The sequence below is a fragment of the Scyliorhinus canicula genome, chromosome 16, assembly GCF_902713615.1.
Source record: "Scyliorhinus canicula chromosome 16, sScyCan1.1, whole genome shotgun sequence".
Lineage (NCBI taxonomy): Eukaryota > Metazoa > Chordata > Chondrichthyes > Carcharhiniformes > Scyliorhinidae > Scyliorhinus > Scyliorhinus canicula.
The window spans coordinates 133377138-133401252 of NC_052161.1; the positions used below are offsets into that span (position 1 = coordinate 133377138).

The 24115-nt window shown below is 47.8% G+C and overlaps 1 protein-coding gene across 4 annotated transcripts in view; it reads right to left on the reverse strand.

Annotated features, from left to right (window-relative positions):
- Positions 1-1657: 1657 nt before the first annotated feature.
- The window catches only part of ptpn11b (protein tyrosine phosphatase non-receptor type 11b), a 176383-nt gene continuing 153925 nt past the window's right edge, over positions 1658-24115 (reverse strand). For all 4 annotated transcript variants that reach the window (XM_038821749.1, XM_038821748.1, XM_038821751.1 and 1 more), the window contains 4 exons: positions 20658-20809; positions 11353-11453; positions 7957-8052; positions 1658-2866 (listed from right to left, as the gene is read on the reverse strand). In XM_038821749.1, coding sequence (XP_038677677.1) covers positions 7968-8052; positions 11353-11453; positions 20658-20809 — 338 coding nt within the window. In that variant the 3' untranslated portion in view covers positions 1658-2866; positions 7957-7967. The remainder of the gene's footprint in view (positions 2867-7956; positions 8053-11352; positions 11454-20657; positions 20810-24115) is intronic.

Consider the following 24115-nt stretch of genomic DNA (forward strand, 5'->3'; position numbering starts at 1 on the left):
TAAAAATCGTCCCTTTAGTCTGAGATTGTGTCCTCTGCTTCTAGTTTTTCCTCCAAGTGGAAACATCCTCTTCCCGTCCACTCTATCGAGGCCTCGCAGTATCCTGTAAGTTTCAATAAGATCCCCCCATATCCTTCTAAACTCCAACGAGTACAGACTCAGAGTCCTCAACCGTTCCTTAAGACCCAATAACATTGGCACTTTTATTAAATCCCCCCCTTAGGAATATTGTGTTTGATTAGTTTTCAGTACAGCTACGTGAATAAAACAATATTTTGCCCATTTTACTGAGGATATGCAAATTTCTAGCCAGTCGAACAATCAAACAGCAATGGGGAAGTCAAAGTCTGAAAGCCAGTCTTATTTGATGGCCAACAGATATAACGCAACATGTAATCAGTTAAATTTGTCTTCTGAAAACCTTTCTGTTGCCAGTGAAGATGAGCAGCTGTGAAACCATCAAGAAAAGTGATTTGGCTCGAATAAGAGCATTTGACTTGGATATTATGTGCATCAGGGACGGAGAAGCAGACAAGCAAGTAGGTGCTCAAGAAATCTGGTGTTAACAGCAACTTGCTTGAAGCAGTGATATCAAGGAAGCTCACCTATTTTGGAAATGTGATCTGAACAGGATGAGCGTGTTTGGAAGAAGAGGTAATGTAAGAAAAAATATCCATTGGAATAAAATAATTCTGATTTAAAATAAGTTGAATTAAACTGGTCCTGAAATCTGTTAAAATGCAAGGTTTTAAAAAGCCTGAAAATGTACATAAGCACCAGATGTACCCAGGGCACACACACCTGGAGTATTTTTGCTTGTATGTGTATATTAAATTAATGAAATACGGGATTGCCATTTGCTATTATGATGGTAGTAACAGCATTGATATACAATATTTAATACATAAAAACAACAAAGTAGTTGAAGGAGTACATTTGTTCTGCTACATTCATTGAGCCACTGAGATGCTGCCAATAATAATAATCTTTATTATTGTCACAAGTAGGCTTACATTAACACTGCAATGAAGTTACTGTGAAAATCCTAGTCACCACATTCCGGTGTCTGTTCAGGTACATTGAGGGAGAATTGAGAATGTCCAAATGACCTAACAGCACATCTTTCGGGACTTGTGGGAGGAAACCGGAGCACCCGGAGGAAACCCACACAGACACGTGGAGAACGTGCAGACTCCGCACAGTCAGTGACCCAAGCCGGGAATTGAACCTGGGACCCAAGCTAGTACGTCAGAATTCCAAAATCATTAACGCCATTTATAAATAGAAATACTCCTTTAAGTTTAAGCTTAGAAGAATAAGAAGCCGGTTTTATGGTTAAACTGGACTCCAAAATAAAATTATTGGGGTTTTACATATAGCTGAGCCTTCTCATCATAACTTCCTATGATGGAGATAGAAAAATATTAGCTGGAAGCGAGATATAACGCGGTTACGGGTACCAAAGGCTCTCTCTGATCTCACAACAGTCCCCATTATTATAATTAAAGATCAGAAAACACAATTTCCTGCCCAAAATAATCAACTTGAGGTTGCAGACAGAGTATTGCATCGGGTCAAATACGGGAACTACTTTCACCAAAAGTCAGACCTGAATTCAATAGGTTAATGGCTAATAATCAGCTGAACACAGTATAAGAAGCTTTTAATTTCAGTTTATTGATGAAAAGTTTCTTCCCTTTCACCACTTCCCTCGGTATGGTATTTTCTACATGTCAGCATTTATTATCTAACAAATGCTGGTACAAAACAGTAAATGTAGACATACGCAGGGTGAATTGTGGTTGTAACTGGTGGCATGTAGGCGTGTATCCCGTTTCATTTAATTTCTGAGGCAATTACCAGCACATACTAAACACTGGAAACATACCAAAATTGTTAAGTGAACCAGCCATTCATATTTGCTCTCACAAAGCAAAACTACATTATTTTATCACATAAACAACGGCTTTTAAGAAAGTTGTCTTTCCTCACCACCGAATGCCTTATTAATGCCGTGTTCAATAAACTCATCTTTTTAAAAAAATACACAAACCCTCATATCTTTGGCTATTGTAGATGCATCAACTAATTTCAAATTCAACATGTGAGAAATCCCAATCTCTCAAAATTCACTCAATGTGCATGAATTGTGCCTGTCAAAACTTCGGCAAATCCCAAGTTAACAGAACCTAAAAGGTTCTGCAATTCTCAAATTTACAAAATTGTTACAATACTGCTACCATGCGAAACAATTTAGAATCAAAATACGAATTTTGAACTTCCACACGAATTCCAAGTTGCAGAACCACATTGTTCCTGCAGGCGGCACTGCTGCTGAGTTTATTGGCTCCTTCGCCACCAGAATTGCAGTAAAACTGAGTAGTGAAGCCAACACGCTTCAAGCAGTATTTCAGCTGTTTGTGACGTGGATGGATACCGAAAAAAACCATTTGCAAAAAGTAGTGGTCATAATTAATCTTTTCACCTGAAGAACATGCAACGGAGCGGGTGATAAAATTAATGAGCCTACGGTATTGCAAGTCAAATATTTCTGTTCTCTTTTTCTAAATGCATCCAATGTATTGTCTGGATAGTCGTGAAATCTCAAAATGAAAATTAAACCCCACTGTTTATCAGTTTCAAGAAGAGGCACTTAAAGTACATATATAAATACAAGCTGACAACAACAGTGTAATTAAAAAAAAATCTATTTTCTCTTGTTAATAAATTAAAGTCTTTATTGGAAGGCAATTTCCTCTAGAATTTGGTTTGTAGAATTGCACTGCATAGCGATCCAGAGGCAAGTTGGGACAGAGTAATTGTCATTGCAGATGCAGGCAGAAGCGTTACGTAAACAGAAGTAATTCTGGAGAGAACAAAAAGAGGGCATTAAGGTGACAACATAATTCTTGTTCCTGCTGCAGTTTAAAGGTGTTGGATAAGGGGGAATTAGAAGATTAGAAGATAGAAACGTTCTGTTAAATAATAATATCCTCTCATGTAACTAAATTCTTCATCATTATAGAGGAAAAACATCACCCGATATGAGCAATTACAAAGTCTTCTACGTTAATGAAAATATTAATTCCAGGTTCATTTATAACAACACAGAAGTTGATACCAACAGTAACTTAAAATTTGTAAAGTGGCGCTTAATTTCTATGGTGGTCAAAACTGAAGATAAGCGGATATCAAGTAGCAACAAAGGGATTATAATCGGGTGGGGGGATGTTGCAAAAGGCCAAATCACAGCAGAAGATGGAGGTTTTTAAAATATACTTGAAGGAAGTGAGCTGGAGTGTTTGAGAGAGCAAGGTGGGCTTAGTATATCGAGGGAGAGGGGTAACTCGGGGTGTGGAATGAGGAAATGGTCCAGTTATTGAATCAAACAGTACAGAAGAGACCCTTCAGCCCATCAAGCCTGCATCGACAAAAATAAATTAAACTAATCTAATCTACACTAATCCCAATTCCCAGCGCTTGGCCCATTGCCTTGAACGTTATGATATTTCAAGTGCTCATCCAAGTCCTTTTTGAAGATTGTGAGATTTCCTGCCACAACTACCCTTCCCTGGCAATGCATTCTAGATTCCCGTCGCCCTCTGGGTGAAAGGGGTTTTTCCTCAAATCTCCTAATTTTCACCTTAAAATTATGCCCCCTTGTTATTGACTCTTCAACTGAGGAAAACAGTTGCTTTCTATCCATCCTGTCCACGATCCCCCTAATCTTATACACCTCTCTCAGCCTTCTCTGCTCCAAAGGAAACAGCCCGAGTTTATCCAGCCCCTCCATGGCTAAAATGCTCCAGCCAGGGCAGCACGGTGGCCTAGTGGTTAGCACAACCGCCTCACGGCGTTGAGGTCCCAGGTTCGATCCCGGCTCTGGGTTACTGTCCGTGTGGAGTTTGCACATTCTCCCCGTGTCTGCGTGGGTTTCGCCCCCACAACCCAAAAATGTGCAGAGTAGGTGGATTGGCCACGCTAAATTGCCCCTTAATTGGAAAAAATAATTGGGTAATCTAAATTTAAAAAAAGAAAATGCTCCAGCCCAGGCAACATCCTGGTAAATCTCCTCTGCACCCTCTCCAGTGTAATCGCATCCTTCCTACAGTGTGTTGACCATAACTGCGCACAGTACTCCAGCTGTGGCCTAACCAAAGTCCTGTACAGCTCCACCATAACCTTCCTGCTCTTATAATCTGTGCCATGACTGATAAAGACAAGTGTCCCATATCCCTTCTTTTAAAAGAAAATAAATTTAGATTACCAATTGATTTTTTCCAATTAAGGGGTAATTTAGCATGGCCAATCGACCTACTCTGCACATCTTTGGGTTGTGGGGGTGAAACCCACGCAAACACGGGGAGAATGTGCAAACTGCACACGGACAGTGACCCAGAGCCGGGATCGAACCTGGGACCTCGGCGCCATGAGACTGCAGAGCTAACCCACTGCGCCACCGTGCTGCCCTGTCCCGTATCCCTTCTTTTTTTTTTATAAATGTTTTTATTCAGTTTTCATATTTTATATTGAACAAATTACAAATTGTTAGGAGAGAAAAAGAACAAAAAAAAAAAAAAAAAAACAACAAACAAACACGCAAAAATTAACATACATATTTACAGGTAAGCATCTTCGTAGTAGTAACTGCGCCCGCCCCCCCCCCCCCCCCCCCCCCCCCCCAACATGTTTATTTAGTTTGGTTTTGGGCCTTAGCTAGCCATCGAACCCCCGTACCGAACCTGTAGCCCCTCCCGCTACCTTCCCCCGACTATTCTTCCTCTTGTACATTGGCCACAAATAGGTCCCGGAACAGTTGCATGAATGGCTCCCACGTTCTGTGGAAGCCGTCGTCCGACCCTCGGATGGCAAATTTGATTTTCTCCATTTGGAGAGATTCCGAGAGGTCGGACAGCCAGTCCGCAGCTCTGGGCGGTGCTGCTGACCGCCAGCCAAACAGGATTCTACGGCGGGCGATCAGGGAGGCAAAGGCAAGGGCGTCCGCCCTCCTCCCCAGGAATAGATCTGGCTGTTCTGAAACCCCGAAGACCGCCACTATCGGGCATGGCTCCACCCTCACTCCCACCACTTTGGACATAACCTCGAAGAAGGCTGTCCAGTACTCCACGAGTCTGGGGCAAGACCAGAACATGTGGGCGTGGTTGGCCGGGCCTCTTTGGCACCGTTCACATCTGTCTTCCACCTCCGGGAAGAACCTACTCATACGGGTTCTTGTTAAGTGGGCTCTATGTACCACTTTTAGTTGCGTCAGGCTGAGCCTTGCGCACGTGGAGGTGGAGTTGACCCTATGCAGTGCTTCGCTCCAGAGTCCCCACCCTATCTCCATCCCCAGGTCGTCCTCCCATTTCCTTCTTGTTGCGTCCAGTACGGTGTCGTCCCTATCTACCAGTCGGTCATACATGTCACTACAGTTCCCTTTCTCTAGGATACTTGCGTCCAGTAGGTCTTCCAGTAGTGTCTGTCGTGGCGGTTGTGGGTACGTCCTTGTCTCCTTTCGTAGGAAGTTTTTGAGCTGCAGGTACCGTAGCTCGTTCCCCCCAGCTAGCTGAAACTTCTCTGTCAGTTCGTCCAGTGTTGCGATCCTGTCGTCCGTGTATAGGTCCCTGACTGTCAGTGTCCCCCCGTCCTGCCTCCACCTTTTGAAGGTGGCGTCAGTCAGTGCTGGTGTGAACCTATGGTTGTTGCAGATGGGAGCCCTGTTCGACATTTTGGTCAGGCCAAGTTGCTGCCGCAGTTGGTTCCAGGATTGGAGGGTGGCTGTCACCACTGGGCTGCTGGAGTGTTTTTTGGGTGGGGATGGGAGTGCTGCCGTGGCGAGGGCCCGGAGGGAGGTTCCCATGCAGGAGGCCTCCTCCGCACGCACCCACTCAGCCTCTGGCTCCTGGATCCATCCCCTTACTCGCTCGGCTGTTGCTGCCCAGTGGTAGAATTGTAGATTCGGGAGGGCTAGCCCTCCCCTGGTTTTTGTTTTTTGTAAGACCTTCTTTGGGATCCTAGCATTTTTACCCCCCCATACGAACGCCATGATGAGTTTGTCCAGCGCTTTGAAAAAGGCCTTGGGGATGTAGATCGGAATGGATCTAAACAGGAAGAGGAACCTGGGCAGTACGTTCATTTTGATCGTCTGAACTCTCCCCGCGAGGGAGAGCGGGAATGTGTTCCATCTTTGCAGGTCCTTTTTAACTTCCTCCGTCAGGCTGGTGAGGTTCCATTTGTGGATCCCTTTCCAGTCATGGGCTATTTGGATCCCCAGGTAGCGGAATTTATGTCGGGCTTGATTGAACGGCAGCCCCTTTAGTGCTGCCCCCCCCCCCCCTTGCGGGTGTACTGGGCCGTATCCCTTCTTAACTACCCTGCTGTCTTCAGGGATCTGTGGAGAAGCACCCAAAGATCCCACTGAGCTTCCTAGTGCCCTGCCATTCATTGAATACTCCGTTGTCGTATTACTCCTTCCAAAGTGCATCACTTCACACTTTTTAGGGTTAAATTCCATCTGTCACTGATCTGTAACCTATGACCTTCTTCATTGTCAACCAGTGATAAATCTTTGTGAATTAATAGGGGGTGAAGCAGGGTGATTGACGGTGGAAGAGCATTTAAGTGTATAAATTTAATTCCAGTGGGAAGAGATTTCAGGAATATGAACAAGGTTTTAGACAATGAGAAACTTAAAGGAGATCAGGAGCTGGGGGACCCTGCACAGGCTCAACTTTACGAAGCTGGTGGAGCAGATGGAGGAGGAGTTTAGGAGGTGGGATGTGTTGCCACTCTCCCTAGCGGGCAGGGTCCAGTCGGTCAAAATGACGGTGCTCCCGAGGTTCTTGTTCCTCTTCCAGTGCCTCCCTATCATCATACCGAAGGCTTTCTTCAGGAGGGTCAATAGGAGTATTATGGGGTTTGTGTGGGCGCAGAAGACCCCGAGGGTGAGGAAGGTGTTCCTGGAGCGGAGCAGGGATGTGGGGGGATTGGCGTTGCCCAACCTATAGGGGTACTACTGGGCTGCCAATGTTGCGATGATACGTAGGTGGGTGATGGAGGGGGAGGGGCGGCTTGGAAAAGGATGGAGGTGGCGTCCTGTGTGGGCACGAGCCTGGAGGCGCTGGTGACAGCGCCGTTGCCACTCCCCCCAACAAGGTATATTACGAATCCGGTGGTGGCGGTTACCCTCAAAATTTGGGGGCAGTGGAGGCGGCATAGGGGGGAGGTGAAGGCTTCAGTCTGGTCCCCGATACGTGGGAACCACCGGTTTGTACCAGGGAGGATGGACGGAGGGTTTCTGAGCTGGCACAGGGCAGGTATCAGGCAGATGGGGGACCTCTTTCCCGATGGGAAGTTTGCAACCCTAGAGGAGATGGAGGGAAGGCTGGGCCTTCCCCCAGGGAACACCTTCAGGTATATGCAGGTAAGGGCGTTTGTTAGGCTGCAGGTGGCGGAGTTTCCACTGTTGCTGCCAGGGGGGGTTCAGGACAGGGTGCTCTCAGGGACGTGGGTCGGTGAGGGGAGGATTTTGGCAATCTACCAAGTGATGCAGGAGGGGGAGGAGGCCTCGGTGGAGGAGCTGAAAGATAAATGGGAGGAGGAGCTGGGAGAGGAGATTGATGAGGGGACGTGGGCGGATGCCCTGGGGAGGGTGAATTTCTCCTCCTCCTGCGCGAGGCTTAGTTTAATTCAAGTTATGGTCCTACTGGATTGGGTTGGGGAAGACGTCTGATGTGCCAGCATTAGTTGGCCTGTGGGGGCAGGGGAGACGGTTTGGGAAGAAAACTGGAGAATTTGACCTTCAGGTGAGAAGAGAACATCCAAAATATGAAATGCGAGTCAACAAGGAACACTTTACAACATGACAAATAGGAGCGTGCGCATTGTGAACAAAGACAGAAATTTTTAAAATTACTTGTATTGTTAATGTGCTTATTATGAATACAACCACTCTACCCTTGATGCTTTTATCTCTTTGTGTTGCAACCTCCTGATGATTTGGAGCTTTTGATGTTTAAATTTTCGTAAAGACAGGATGGCTCTTCTTTCAACCTTTAGGACAGGAGAAAAATAATGACCATTTGTAATTTTGCAATGTTGCATAAATAAGTTGTCCAACATTAAGAGGATTGAGGATTTGTAAGTGATTTGCTCCCTCCCCCGTACATGAAAGTTACAGCATATTTCCTTGTGGGTGTGGACCCACAGCTCAGAATTGTTCACAATGTAGCATTAAACTGGCAAGCTGACTCCAAAAACCCATTATACACTGGTGGGCAATGGGAGAGATGGCCCATAGTAGTTCCTATAACTCTCCTCACTGACGTGGGGAAAGGGTGTGTGTGCCGCGGAAGATGAGTCAGGTGCATTGCCACCCTGCACCATTATTTAATAGAGGATTTAACAGGTCACCGCCTCTGATAAACTGGCAGACAAATTCATTTATACAATTCATTTATACATTTATACATCGGACGGGGTATTGAGTACAAGAGTTGGCAGGTCATGTTACAGTTGTATAGGACTTTGGTTCGGCCACATTTGGAATACTGCGTGCAGTTCTGGTCACCACATTACCAGAAGGATGTGGATGCTTTGGAGAGGGTGCAGAGGAGGTTCACCAGGATGTTGCCTGGTATGGAGGGTGCTAGCTATGAAGAAAGGTTGAGCAGATTAAGATTGTTTTCATTGGAAAGACGGAGGTTGAGGGGGGACCTGATTGAGGCCTACAAAATTATGAGAGGTATGGACAGGGTGGATAGCAACAAGCTTTTTCCCAGAGTGGGGGTGTCAGTTACAAGGGGTCACGATTTCAAGGTGAGAGGGGGAAAGTTTAAGGGAGATGTGCGTGGAAAGTTTTTTACACAGAGGGTGGTGGGTGCCTGGAACGCTTTACCAGCGGAGGTGGTAGAGGCGGGCACGATAGCATCATTTAAGAGGCATCTAGACAGGTATATGAACGGGCGGGGAACAGAGGGAAGTAGACCTTGGAAAATAGGAGACAGGTTTAGATAAAGGATCTGGATCGGCGCAGGCTGGGAGGGCCGAAGGGCCTGTTCCTGTGCTGTAATTTTCTTTGTTCTTTGTTTCTTTGTACAAACTTTTGTACAATAATGCGTCTCAGCATACGTTTCCAAGTCTTAATTTCTATTCTTTAGCAGAACAGCCAGATGGCATTTTGAGCGGGGCTTTGAGTTGAGAAGTGCCGTTGAGACTAGCACTGTGGAAACACTGAAACAATAAAATGGAATGGAGTGTGTTGCTGAGCATCCAGCATGTTTCACATGGCGCCCCCACACTGGACAAAGTGCTTGTGCAGGCAAGCTGCACCTGCAGCAGCAGCTCAAGGAGAGGTCTGATTGTGATGCCAATAAGCTATCCCAACTCATTTGATGGACATTTCTTATAAGAATTGGGAGTAAGAGTAGGCCATTTGGTCCACTGAGCCTGCTCTATCGTTCAATAATATCACGGCCTACCTGCTTGTGGCCTTAACTCAACTTTTCTGCCTGTCGCCTATTACCCTTGACAAACTTGGTCTGCGCAGATTGCGTTGCTTTCTTCACAACATAAAGCCTCTCACCAGCATGGGCAAAGTGGTACAGAACCTCTGTCAACTGGACTTTTCCAGGTTGGAGAAGGTGATATATCCAACATTTCCCAGCACGCCATCTAGCGATGCACCCAAGAGATCATAGAGGCCCTTTACGTCAGGAGAGGAGAGTAAATTATTCTCTCCCTCAGCAGGGAAAAGCAAGATGACTGGATGGTTTGCAGCATTACAATTAGATCTCTCCTTGAGCTGCTGTGGGAGGCGCACCCTCTTTAGCACTTTTCCAGTGTGGGGGTGCTGTGCGGAACATGCCAGAATCCCAGAAATATGCCCCAATCCATTTTACTGCTTCAGTGTTTCCGTAGTGCTGGTCTCAGGGCACTACAGAAGTCTGGCCATCTGCCATCTTGCAGTCCTGCGAAAGAATAAAATGCAAGATCTGGAACTTAAACCGAGAGATATTATTGTACTAAAGTTTGCATAAGTTCATTTGCTACTTTGTCAAGAGGTTTAAATCCACTAGGATAAGAATATCATACTGTACATTCGAGGTCTTAAGGGCAGGCATTCTGCTTGGGCATTCTGTGTTCAAATTGTGCCCAAAATTGCGCTCATTTTGGCAAGCTTTTTTCCCCATCAAACAAAAATCAGCTGCAAACCAATTCAGTTGAACAGGATTTTAGAATATATATTATTTCAAAAATTGTACTAAAAACATCCCTCAATACTTTTAAGTGGTAACTAAATGGATTTTGATGAATTCAGCTGAAATTGAAATTCTTGTGATAAATAAGCATTTTTAATTGGTGCCTTGTCTATCAATTGTGATTCACCCAATTATAAATAACTCAAAAACCATACTGAACTGTTTCTAGTTATCATAGAATCTACAGTACAGAAGGAGGCCATTCGGCCCATTGAGTCTGCCCCGGCCCTTGGAAAGAGCACCCCACCTAAGCCCATACCTCCACCTTATTCCCACCTAACCTTTTTTTTTGGACACCAAGGGCAATTTAACATAGCCAATCCACCTAATCTTTGGACTGTGGGAGGAAACTGGAACAACCGGAGGAAACCCCCCCCCCCCCCCGCTCCCTCCCAAGTCACTCACCATCCTGGCTCGGAAAATAATTGGCTGTTCCTTCCCTGTCGCTGGGTCAAAATCCCCCCCCCCCCGAACAGCTTTGTGGGTGCACATACATCACAGGGGCTGCAGCGGTTCAAGAAGGCAGCTCACCACCACCGTCACACGAGCAACTTGGAGTGGGCAATAAATGCTGGCCTCTATGAGGACTGCTGCTTAAAGGGGTGTTTATTTCTGAGCTTAACCAAGTAGGAATCTTTTGGAGGGAATGTACTGTGAGACTAATTTTAATTGTGTAAATGTAATCTCGTGTGTTTAAGTTTTTTTTCACTTGTCAATAAATGTTTTAATTTAATATTTTAAATCTCCAAAAGTGTGACACATGGTAAAATACAAATAGAAAATAGTTGGGCTGGATGCTCCAATCCCCCAGCCGAGTGTTTCTCGGTGGCGATATTCTATCTTCCTGCTGCTTATCAACGGGATTTCCCATTGAAGCCACCCCACGGCGGCGGGAAACGCGGGAATGGGGGTGCTGCCAGCGGGAAAAGAGAATCCCAACGGCTGGAGAATTCTGGTTGTTGCGATCGTTGTCAAGTTTCTCTTTGAGATTTAGTTTGCACAGCATTTACCACCTGTTGGATCATAACACTAGCCAAAGCTTGCTAAAGTTCCTGTAATGTCTTTTTATAATCTGCCTTAAAAAGTTACTTACGCGGGAAAAACTCGAGGTGGGGCAGCATGTCGTTTGGTTTTAGCTTTCTCCATACGTAGATAGTGGATATTTGAATATTCTCGTTCCGTTGTTTTGTTTTTCTGTGCGAAACAATATTCAAATACTTAATGACATGGTATTCAGGAATTAATTACCCGTGTATTCAGGATGAATACCCATCACATTTTTAAAAAAGTTTCCCCCGAAAACCTCAATGACTTAAATGTTCTTATTTCTGGGTGCTTAATTTTTTGCCTCTCCCAGTTCCACGCTGGCAATGGAATCTAATGTCTGCAAATGGGTGGGGATGGTGTGAAAATGGCCTGACAATCAAAGTGCGTGCTGGCTTTGGGGTGATCCTGAACAGGGCAGCCTGGACCAGGAAATATACATGACACTTCAGATGGGCTGCAGCTCAACTTCAAGGAGCAAAGTTTAAAGTTTGGCATGTTCCCAATAAGGGCTAAACAAATTAATTTCACCAGTTTCCTTTTTTTGTATTACTATCTGCTGCTAACGACCCACTTTGATCATAGAACATAGAATTTACAGTGCAGAAGGAGGCCATTAGGCCCATCGAGTCTGCACTGGCCCTTGGAAAGAGCACCCCACTTAAGCCCACACTTCCACCTTATCCCCCTAACCCAGTAACCCCCACCGAATGTTTTTGGACACTAAAGGCAATTTATCATGGCCAATCCACCTAACCTGCACATCTTTGGACCGTGGGAGAAAACCGGAGCACCCAGAGGAAACCCACACAGACACGGGGAGAACGTGGAGACTCCGCACAGACAGTGACCCAAGCCGGGAATCGAACCTGGGACCCTGGAGCTGTGAAGCAACTGTGCTAACCACTATGCTACCATGCTGCCACATGATGTGGGGAGTGGGCAGGATGGAATTGAGGCAAAAGATCAGTCATGATCTTATAGAAACTAAGATTCTGAGGGGGCTTGACAGGTTAGATGGTGAAGGGATATTTCTCGAGGAAGCCTCCACGTACGCAGATGCCCTTGCGGTGCTAGAGCACCTCTATGTAAGGCCCGTGAACGAGGTATACGCGCGGCATCTCCTCACTCGTTGCCAGCGTCCCGGGGAACCGCTGGAAGAGTACCTTCGCGACCTCAAAGTCCTTCCATGAAGCTGCAATTACCAGGCCGTTATGGCCATTCAACATATGGACCTCACCATCCAGGACACCTACATGGCTGGAGTCAGGTCCAACTACGTGAGACAGCTCCTACTAGAAAAAGGTGCCCTAGACCTGGAAGAGACGGTAAAATTAGCCTCCTCCCTAGAAGTAGCGTTCCAAAGCCTTAACTCGTTCCCGTCCGATCACGCGACCCCCTCGTGGACCCCCAGCCAAAGAATACCCCAGGCCTGTGCCGCGCGGCAGCCCACCCACCATGGTGGGGGCTACCCTGTTATTTCTGCGGCCAGCCTCAACACCCCAGGCAACGCTGCCCGGCCCGGAACACGAACTGCAGTGACTACGGGAGAAAAGGACATTTTGCTAAAGTTTGCCTGGTCAGGTCCAAAAACTCTAAATCGCAGTCCCGACCTTCGGACTCACAGGCCGCAGATCCCGCAGAGTGGCAGCGTGTCTGCTCCTCCCGGACGCGTCATTGGCCTCGTGTTGTCCGTGGGGGCAGCCATCTCCAAGCCCGCACAACACGTGCGACTCACGGGGGCCGCCATCTTGGCCATCCTCGCCCACGCGGCCCGCCACCTGCGATTCATGGGGGCCGCCATCTTGGCCACCATCTGCAACGCCGGCCGACACATGCGACCAACGGGGACAGCCACCTTGGGACCGCCCCAGCATCTTCGACCACGCCAGCTACCTGCAACTCAGCGCGGTCACCCTTGACCAGTCGCGACCCAAACACCTCCAGAGTTCTATGATGACCGTCCGGGTAAACGGGCACGAAACGCCCTGCCTCTTCGACTCCGGGTGCACAGAGAGCTTCATTCATCCGGACATGGCAAGACGCTGCTCGCTCCCAATCTTCCCGGCGCATCAAACCATCTCCCTCACCTCCGGGTCGCACTCGGTGCAGGTCCGAGAGTGCGCTACCGCAATCCTCGCAATACAGGAGGCCGAGTACGCCCATTTTAAATTATATGCACTCCCCGACCTCTGCGCTCCTCTTCTATTGGGACTGGATTTCCAATGTAACATCAGGAGCCTCATCCTGAAGTTCGGCGGGCCCTACCCCCACTCATCGTATGTAGCCTCGAGACCCATACGTCAACCCTCCCCGCTCTTCGCAAACCTCACTGCCGACTGCAAACCAGTCAGTCAGGTCCAAGGTCCAGCGACTCTTGCAGGAGGGAATCATCGAGGCCAGCAATAGCCCCTGGAGAGCCCAGGTGGTGGTCGTCAGGACCGGAGAAAAGAACCAGATGGTTGTAGATTGCAGCTAAACCATAAACCGGTACACGCACCTCGATACGTACCCCCTTCCCCGGATCGCAGACATGGTTAATCAGATCGCGAACTACCAGGTGTTCTCCACGGTGGATCTGAAGTCTGCATCTCACCAGCTCCCAATCTGCCCGGAGGACAGCCAGTACACGGCTTTTGAGGCAGACGGCTGCCTCTTCCACTTCCTCCGGGTCCCCTTTGGCGTCACGAACGGGGTCTCGGTTTTCCAAAGAACGATGGACCGAATGGTGGACCAGTACGGGATGCGGGCCACATTTCCGTACTTGGACAACGTCACCATCTGCGGCAATGATCAGCAGGACCAGGACGCCAACCTCCACAGATTTCTCCAAACTGCCCGAACCCTTAAGCTCACTTACAACAAGGAGAAATGCGTTTTCCGCATGACCAGACTAGCTAACCTCGGCTACGTCGTGGAAAACGAAGTCCCAGGACTCGACCCCGACCGTATGCGCCCCCTCCTGCAACTCCCCCTTCCCCACTGCCCCATGACCCTGAAAAGATGTTCTTTTCATATTACGCCCAGTGGGCCCCCAACTATGTCGACAAGGCCCGCCCACTAATCAAGGCCACCATCTTCCCACTGGCGGCTGAGGCCCGCCAGGCCTTCAGCTGCATCAAGGCAGATATTGCCAAAGCCGCGATGCACGCGGTGGATGAGTCCGTCCTCTTCCAGATGGAGAGCGACGCATCAGAGGTCGCCCTCGCCGCTACCCTCAATCAGGCAGGCAGGCCTGTAGTGTTTTTTTCTCAAACCCTCAACACCTCCGAAATTCGACACTCCTCAGTTAAAAAGGAGGCCAAAGCCATCGTGGAAGCCGTGTGGCACTAGAGGCACTACCTTGCTGGTAGGAGGTTTACCCTCATCACCGACCAACGATCGGTAGCCTTCATGTTCGATAATACACAGCAGGGCAAAATCAAGAATGATAAGATCTTGAGGTGGAGGATCAAACTCTCCACCTATAATTACGATATAGTGGGCAGCACGGTGGCACAGTGGTTAGCATTGCTGCCTACGGCACTGAGGACCCGGGTTCGAATCCCGGCCCTGGGTCACTGTCTGTGTGGAGTTTGCACATTCTCCCCGTGTCTGCGTGGGTTTCACCCCCACAACCCAAAAGATGTGCAGGGTAGGTGGATTGGCCACACTAAATTGCCCCTTAATTGGAAAAAATAATTGGGTATTCTAAATTTATAAAAAATAAATAAATAATTACGATATTGTATATCGTCCTGGGAAGCTCAACGAGCCCCCAGATGCCCTGTCCCGCAGCACATGCGCCAGCGCGCAAGATGACCGACTACGTGCTATCCACAATGACCTCTGCCACCCGGGGGTCACCCGGCTTCTCCACTACATCAAGGCTCGCAACCTGCCCTACTCCACTGAGGAGGTCAGAGCCATGACCAGGGACTGCCCGATCTGCGCTGAGTGCAAGCCACACTTCTATCGACTGGATAAGGCCCACCGGGTAAAGGCATCCCCGCCCTTTGAGCGCCTCAGTATCGATTTCAAAGGGCCCCTCCCCTCCAACAACCGCAACACATATTTCCTCAAAATCATCGACGAGTTCTCCCGCTTCCCCTTTGCAATCCCCTGCCCCGACGTGACCGCTGCCACCGCCATTAAAGCCCTACATAGTGTCTTCACCCTGTTTGGTTTCCCCACATACGTCCACAGTGACCGGGGCTCGTCGTTCATGAGCGACGAACTGCGTCAGTATCTGCTCAGCAAAGGCATCGCCTCGAGCAGGACTACCAGTTATAACCCCAAGGGAAACGGGAAGGTGGAGAGGGAGAACACGCGGTCTGGAAGACCGTCTTCTTGGCCCTACGGTCTAGGAATCTCCCGGTCTCCCACTGGCAGGAGGTCCTCCCTGACACACTCCACTCTATTAGGCCCCTACTTTGCACGGCCACAAACAAGACCCCTCATGACCACCTATTTGTTTTCCCCAGGAAATCCATCTCAGGGGCCTTGCTTCCGCCCTGGCTGAAGACACCAGGGCCCATCCTGCTCCGCAAGCACGTCAGGAGCCATAAGTCCAACCCCCTGGTCGAGAGGGTCCAGCTCCTACACTCCAACCCCCAGTACGCATACATCGAACACCCCGACGGCCGTCAGGATACGGTCTCCCTCCGGGATCTGGCACCCGCAGGTTCCACTACCACCGCCACCCCATCTTACCCCACCCAACCTATGCTGACCAGCGCCCCCGCCCCTACGTGGCACCCGCATCCCCTCCTGCCCGACATTCCTCTTCACCGACCCACAGGAATGAAGTTCCGGAAGACACACTCCCGGAGTCCGCGTCTGTACCCGCACCTGCAACTTCACTACCGATGCGAGCACGGATGAGTTCGATGCCCTGACCAGCGGCGACATCAGAGTTTCGGCGTTCACAGTGCACAATCCGTGCGCTGGACAGGCTGAACTTATGAACCCGTCACCCCCGCCGGACTTCATTTTTTTTAACAGGAGGTGAATGTGGTTAATGTATTGCTGTAACAATTCACCATGTGCTTATCTATATTACGCTGTTGCCCATGTGGGCTCCACCTAAGGACCATTGTATGGTATTACCTATAATGTAGCATGCTGGGGCCTGTGTGGGCTCCGCCCCTTGAGGGGAGGTATAAAGAGCAGTCGCCCTGTAGGTGGCTCCCACTAACAGACCAGTCGCAGGCAGACACTGTTCTAGTTGACTAAAGCCTCAGTTTACTTCTACTCCTGGTCTCGTGTGAATTGATGGTCACATCACTCAGTTTCTGAAGAGTGATGGCACTTTCCAGCTGCTTACTCTAAGAGTTGCCAATATTGTTGGCAAATTAATCTAAACTCTATTTTTAATTATTGGTGAATTGTGTGCGCGCTGAATGTGCAAGCAGCTGTTACGATTACAATTAGGGCTCTATTTCTCTCCTTTATTTCAGTCACTCCGTTTTGATTCTCTCATCTGTCTTTTCTGTGTCTCTTGGCTTCTCCCTCTCCGTATGGGTATGTACATCTACTTTTCATATTCGCTCATTTCATTATATTCCCTCTCCCTTTCTTTCTGGATGCCTTTTTCGCACCCATTGGCAGTCTGTGGCCCAGTATTTGGTACATACCCATTTCTGGGTGCACAGAACAGGCTGGGAGTGCTTTCTATGACTGAATGGATAGATCCAAGATACGCCTAATATTGGGGGTGGGATTCATCGCAATCGGCGAATTGGCCGGACGCCGGTGCCAAGAACGGCACGAACCACTCTGGCGTTGGGCCAACTGGAAGTTGCGGAATTCTCCGCACTTCCGGGGGCTAGGCCGGCGGCGGAGGGGTTGGTGCCGTGCCAGCCGGCGCCGAAGGTACTGCACAAGTTAACGCATGCGCAGAACTGCTGCCGTGGTTTAGCGCATGCGCAGACCGGCCGGCATATTCTGGCGTATGTGCAGGGGGGTGTCTTCTCCGCGCCGGCCATGGCGCAGCCCTACAGGGGCTGGCGCGGAAGGAAGGAGTGCCTCCAGGGCACAGATCGGTGGGCCCTGATTGCGGGCCAGACCACCGTGCCCCTCCCTCCCGGGGACGGATCCCCCCACGCCCCCCCTCCCCCCCGAGGACCGCACCAGCCAGCCTACCAGCCAGGTCCCGCCATGTGGGACTATGTCCAATCCACGCCGCCGGGACTGGCCAGAAACCGACGGCCGCTCGGCCCATCGGGGCCCAGAGAATGGCGGGGGGGGGGGGCGCTGCCAACGGCCCCTGACCGGCGTGGTGTGATCCCGGCCCCCGGAGAATATGGAAGCGGTGTCGAAGCGGCAGGGCAGGACTTGCGCCGCCCCCCCCCCCTCCCCCCCCCCCCCCCGGGGATTCCCCGACCTGGCGGGGGGGTCGGAGAATCCCTCCCCGGGTCTCTGGAGTTTCACTATCAAGGTGCAGACATCTAACATGTGTCCCCAGACAGCTAAACAGTAAAGAGGAATGGAATATTGTCCGCTGAGACACAATTTATACCGATATATGTATGCCTACACCAATATAATGCAGTTAATGCATGTACAGCACAAAATATGCTTTAGGTTTCCCCTCCATGTGATTTGGACGGCGAGCCAGCAGAAGATGTGGTCCAACTGCCTGACAGTGCTAGCGGGAGAGTCAATCCAGTTTGAAGGCTGGGACTCGCTAACATCCATCCAGCCGGCTGTGACAGAAACCGAATGTGCCAAGGCTCTGGGCTGCCATATTATTGGGCAGCTCAGTTGACCTCCAGGCTCAGAAAATAGAGGTATGGGGGCAGCGTTGTTTCTCTGGAAGGGCAGATGATCTGATGTGGTAGTGTTCAGGTTATTTTGTGTCATTTGAAACTGTAGAGCATCTCCATCCAGTTTAAGAGTAAAAATAAATGGGAACTGGGGCCCTATGTATATCGGAAGGCATCGCTATGTGTATTAAATGACGTCCAGAACCAGGGGGCACAGTCTAAGGATATGGGGTAAACTGTTTAGGACTGAGATGAGAAATTTCTTCACTGCTGAGCCTGTGAAATTCTCTACCAGATAAAGCAGTTGAGACCAAAACACTGTTGAGGAAGCAGTTAGATACAGCTCTTGGGGCTGAGGCGATAAAAAGGATATGGGAGAAAAGCTGGAGCAGGTTACTGAGTTGGACGATCAGCGGTGATCTTATTGAATAGCGGAGCCGGCTCGAAAGGCCAAATAGAAAATAGGAGCAGGAGTAGGCTATGTTTCTGTATCACTGATACAAGCAGATGCATCGGTTTCCCAGCAGGAGGTATTTAGGAATATAACACCAGCCATACCATCATTGGGAACATGGTGATAAGTCATACCCCACCCAGAACGTTGTTACATTTTTTCCAAGGCGAGAGAACTCAATTTCATTCATGACCCTCTCCCCGTTATACTCTGTGCTTTCTCTCATTTTGTTGCAGTAAAAATAACTCTTTGAAAAAAGTCTAAGTCAAAGAAAAGCTCGAAAGATCGTTCTTTACCCCGAATGGAATTTCATTCTGGTGGGCCTTCAAAGAGGCACCGCGTGCGGACTCTTGGCAGACCCCCCCAAGTGCCTCCATTAAGTAAGGTAAAAATCCCATCATGACACGTGGGAATTTTAATTCAAATAATGAAATAAATCCAGAATAAAAAGCTAGCAGCAGCTTTTGGAGATCTTGAAATTACCAGACTGCCATAAAAATCCATCTGGTTCACTAATGTCCTTCAGGGAAGAAAATCCATCATCTCAACTCAGTCTGGAAAACATGTGTCTCCAGACCTTCAGCAATGTGGTTGACTCTTACCTGCTGAAAATGGCCTAGCCCGCCACTCAGTTCTATCTCAAAGGCAATCAGATATAGGCAATAATTGTTGACCTTGCTAGTGCAATGCCCACATCCTATGAATGAATGAAAAATACTGACATAACGGTTTGCTTATCAATCGTTACACTGGCTGCTGCGAGGTATGCCGTTTATTCTTTCTCCTTTCAATTATTTTTTAGTTTTTCTCCTCGGGCTTTCGTAACCACTGGTATACTTCACTAATCTGTTTAAAATGCGAAACGGCGAGAGGTTTAAATTTGTATTTACTGGCACATTCAATGATTACAGCTGATGGAAGGTTGTTCTGTGACAGGGCAGAAATTGCACAATTTATGAAAAATATAGGATACTTGTTAAGCTTCAAAGCGTTTTCAAATCGAAGTCTTGCTGAAGGGCAGGTAACAGATATAACTATGCAGGCATACAGCGAGAACAGCACAGATCAGAACGATACATCTGTTGTCGCTTCCAGCTGCTTAAATTACTGCTGCAGCGTAGTGCAGAAAGTGCTGAAATATTCAAAGATCCAAGTTAGATATTGGGCCCATTTTGAAGGAAAACCAAGTTACAAAGTAGCCGTTTGGTAGTACAACACCGGGGTATTATGGAGGGAAAAAAACAGACATGCTGTTGAAGCTTTTGGTCCTGCACTCATCTGGACAGATGCAAGAATACCAAATTACAAAGAGAGCAACAGTTTATACTGCATGAGAAAGGAGTGTTGGTTGGTTTGGATTTGGATTTTGTTTATTGTCACATGTACCAAGGTACAGTGCAAAGTATTTTTCTGCGAGCAGCTCAACAAATCATCAGGTACTTGAAAAGTAAAGGAAATAAAGAAAATACATAATAACACAATGTAACTACATAACACTAGCATCGGGTGAAGCACACAGGGGTGTAGTGTTAATGAGGTCAGTCCATAAGAGGGTCGTTTAGGAGTCTGGTAACAGTGGGGAAGAAGCTGTTTTTGAGTCTGTTTGTGCGTGTTCTCAGACTTCTGTATCTCCTGCCCGATGGACAAAATTGGAAGAGTGAGTTAACAGGGTGGGAGGGGTCTTTGATTATGCTGCCCGCTTTCCCCAGGCAACGGGAGGTGTAAATGGAGTCGATGGATGGGAGGCAGGTTCGTGTGATGAACTGAGCTATGTTCATGACTCTCTGAAGTTTCTTGCATTGGCAAGAGAACTGATTTGTTAAGGCTGCAACAGCATGGCTCTTTTGTTCAACTATACTGAAGTTATTAACGTAAATCTAATTTCACAAATCAAGTATTATGGGATAAGAGATTTCAGCCAATCCATTCTTGCTTTCATGAAGACTTGTACATTCAAAATGCTGTAAGTTTGGGTAACATTGGAAGTTTAAATATTTGAAACACCAGTCTTGTGGTCAGCATTCCTTCAAGCAAAAAAGTGTTTTTCCTGTTTACTTTCTGACATGAATGGAGCACAAAGATTGTGAGAAAGGATTGTCTTTTCTATTGAAGCTTTTAAATTCTCCCAAGATGGATGATAGGTGACATAATTACCTGTTCCTCCAGAAGCCTTTTCTGAACTGTCTCAATATACTGCTGTACAGCCATGTATATGAATTTATACTGAGCCTCTGTCTGGACCATTCCTGATCTTTGTTTTCGTACCATTTGAATCGTTTTAGGGATGTCTATATCACAGTCCAAACCTAGCGATGAAAAAAAATGAAGGTTTCATATTCTTTATTTTAAGGTGGAGCTGCGACAATGGCTCACAAAACGCATTTCTGAACCTGAATACAATGACAATAGGATCTCTGCCTAACATTGTCATTTAATTAATGCTTATCAGAGTTTGAAGTAGCACCTAGAATTTCCAAGCGGTTTCTACCAATATACTGAGCAAGTTCGGTGGGATAAAAAAATCAGGTATCGTCCTAGATATTATTTCCTCGCCTGCTAGTCTAATCAGTGCCATTAATAATAATAATAATAATAATAATAATAATAATAATACTCTTTACTAAGCCACAAGTAGGCTCACATCAACACTGCAGTGAAAATCCCCCAGTCGCCACATTCTGGCGCCTGTTCGGGTATACAGAGGGAGAATTCAGAATGTCCTAATGGCACATGTTTCGGGGCTTGTGGGAGGAAACCGGAGCACCCGGAGGAAACCCACGCAGACACGGGGAGAACGTACGGACTCCGCACAGTGACCCAAGAGAGGAATCTAACCCGGGTTCCTGGCACTGTGAAGCAACAATGCTAATCACTGTGCTACCGTGCTGCCCATATATTGAAGGTTTTATTTAACATTGAGCCTGAAACCTCCTGTGTAAATACGTAGCCTTTTTATTACTTTATGGAAGAGCAGCCCGCCCCCCCCCCCCCCCCCCCCCCCCCCCACATCCAGTCATTTCTATCCGTTGCTGTTTCTCCTAATTTATATCTTGCCGGCTATTGGTTAATAAAAATCTTTCAGAAGATGCAGAATGCATTTTCTTGTCTCATTTTCATGCCCAGCACGATGGCCTGAATGCCCTCCTTCTGTTCTGTGTGATTCTATGGCTCACTTTCTTAAATCTAATTTTCATTGCAAAGCAATGCCTCTGTTTTTCAACCTGCCATCTGCTTCCTCAGGTGCAGCGAACTGCAAGATTCTGCCTGGACCAGACACAGACTGCAATTATTGACATTAAAAAGTGCAAACAAAGAATAAAAATAAATAATAATACGAGGACAGGCACAGTAAATGCACATTGAAAGGAAGAGAAGATGAAAAGCAAGACAAATGGGAACGGGATGCATAACATCAATAATTAAACACTGGAATGAAAATATAATCAGGCTTAAATTAGTGCCTGGCTGGGAGCAGAGTAATTGGTCAGACACCTTTAAAATGCACCATATATTCAGGTATGAAACACATCCATTTCTGGTGAACCATCACAGTCAGATGAGTGGCACAGGTGGTCTAGAAGGATGAAACAAATTGGGCTTGATTTAACACTCACCAGCTAATGGGTGTGACGGTAGGGGGGGGGGGGGGGGGGGAGCACATTAATTCCAGCAGGCAGCTGGACCCCGCCTAACCCTAGTCCTCTGCCCCAACTGCAGTTATACCAGGTGGGCCAATTACCACACCACTGTCAGCATTTAACAGGCAGTGGGAGAGATGCATGCTAGATTGCCAACCTGGCAGACTTTCCTCTGTAGGCATGTGGTGGGCAGAGAAAGGCCCTCCTTTACAGGCGATGGGTGCCCAAGGTGTAATGCCCCCTTGCCCCTCCCCACTTCTGGATGCCACCTTTACTGGCATTTAAAACCCTGCACCCGATTTCCTTCGTTGACTTCAAAACATTTTTAAAAATGTAACCTGACAGAGCTCGCCACCTTGTTACGAGTGCAGTACTAGCAGTGGCCATTGCTCCGGCTGGTGCTGCTGGTACAGAGAGTCGGCAGCCTGATTGGCTGACAGCTCACCCGAGGTGCGACCTCCTGTCCCAGAGGAGCATAAATCCTGGGCGCGATCGAATGGCTTCGGCGCGCCCAACTCGGTGACGCGGCGAGGCCATTAAATTTCAGGAAAGGCCCCTTGCGAGATTTGTGACACTCAGAACGTCTCGGGAGATCTAACAAGATCTCGCAAGACATCGCGATCTGGATCTCTCCCTCATTGAGGGTCTCGGTGACTACACTGCATAATCTAGCCCAGTCAACCCTGCCCACAGTCACTAACAGTTACAGTGTTACAGTGCCAGAAGCCAAGAAGTAGGGAACTTGATTTGCACAGATATACAACATGGTTGAAGGCTGAGAAGCCAAAAGAAGTGGAAGGAAGGACCAGAATTAAATTTATGTACTCAACTCTATATGGACTAATTAAGTGAAGTATTTCCTACTCAAATACACTACACAGAATTCCTCTCCCAACACCTCAAATTCAATTTTAAAATAAAAAGCACTGCTTCTCCATTGAATTAATGGACAGCTGAGCCAAACAGATAAGATAAATTGCAGATCTGTGTAAGGTATATCAGTCAATGTCAATGGTGCTAAATGAAAGCCCAATTCAGGGGAAACATTTTTCAGAAAAGATTTCCCTGATGTCTGCTGTGACTGAATAGAATACAACACGCTTGCCAAGCTTCAAACTTGATGGGCACCAGACAACATACCAAGAAAAAAAACCAGTAGTTACAGATGTACTTAATAAAGACTAAATGGAGTTATTTTGGGGTCCTTGGGCAGACATGGTGGCACAGTGGTTAGTATTGCTGTCTCGCAGCGCCAGGGACTCGGGTTCGATTCGGCCTTGGGTGACTGTGCGCAGTCTGCACGTTCTCTCAGTGTCTGCGTGGGTTTCCTCCAGGTGTCCTGGTTTTCTCTAAAGACGTGCGGGTTTGTTGGATTGGCCATGCTAAATTGTTCCTTAGTGTCCAAGATGTGCAGGTTAGGTTGCGGGGATTGGGTAGGGTGCTCGGCCTGGGTGGGGGCAATTTTGGAAGGTTGGTGCAGATGCCGATAGGCCTCCTTCTGCACTGTAGTTATTCTATGATTCTATTTTAACACTTAGTACAAACTGGGTTGATGAAAGGAGTGATACTGCCGCATAGCTGCTAATGCTGAATGAGGCGTGAGCCATTTTGAGACGCGGACCTCATATCATATGACCTGCCGATCTGCGCATGACAACCAGATTTGATAGTCCAGTTCTAGGGCAAGTAGGGTCAGATATATGGGGCCCAGCAGCTGCCAGGTGTACGTTTCTGGGACTAGGAGGAACACTCCTCCATAAAATAGGTGACAATGTTTTCTGGTCATCTTCTGAGCGACCTCCTTTGGTCTTTTTAACGACTTTCAGCTGTTCAATGCTGGTACAAATGTAAAGAACATCCATGGTGCATGCTCGGTCCATTTATAACTCAAACACTGCAACCGAGATTATCTGTACATCGTGGGATTCAGGTAGACAATGCAAGCATCAGGTGAGGGATCCCTGTCAAGGTGGC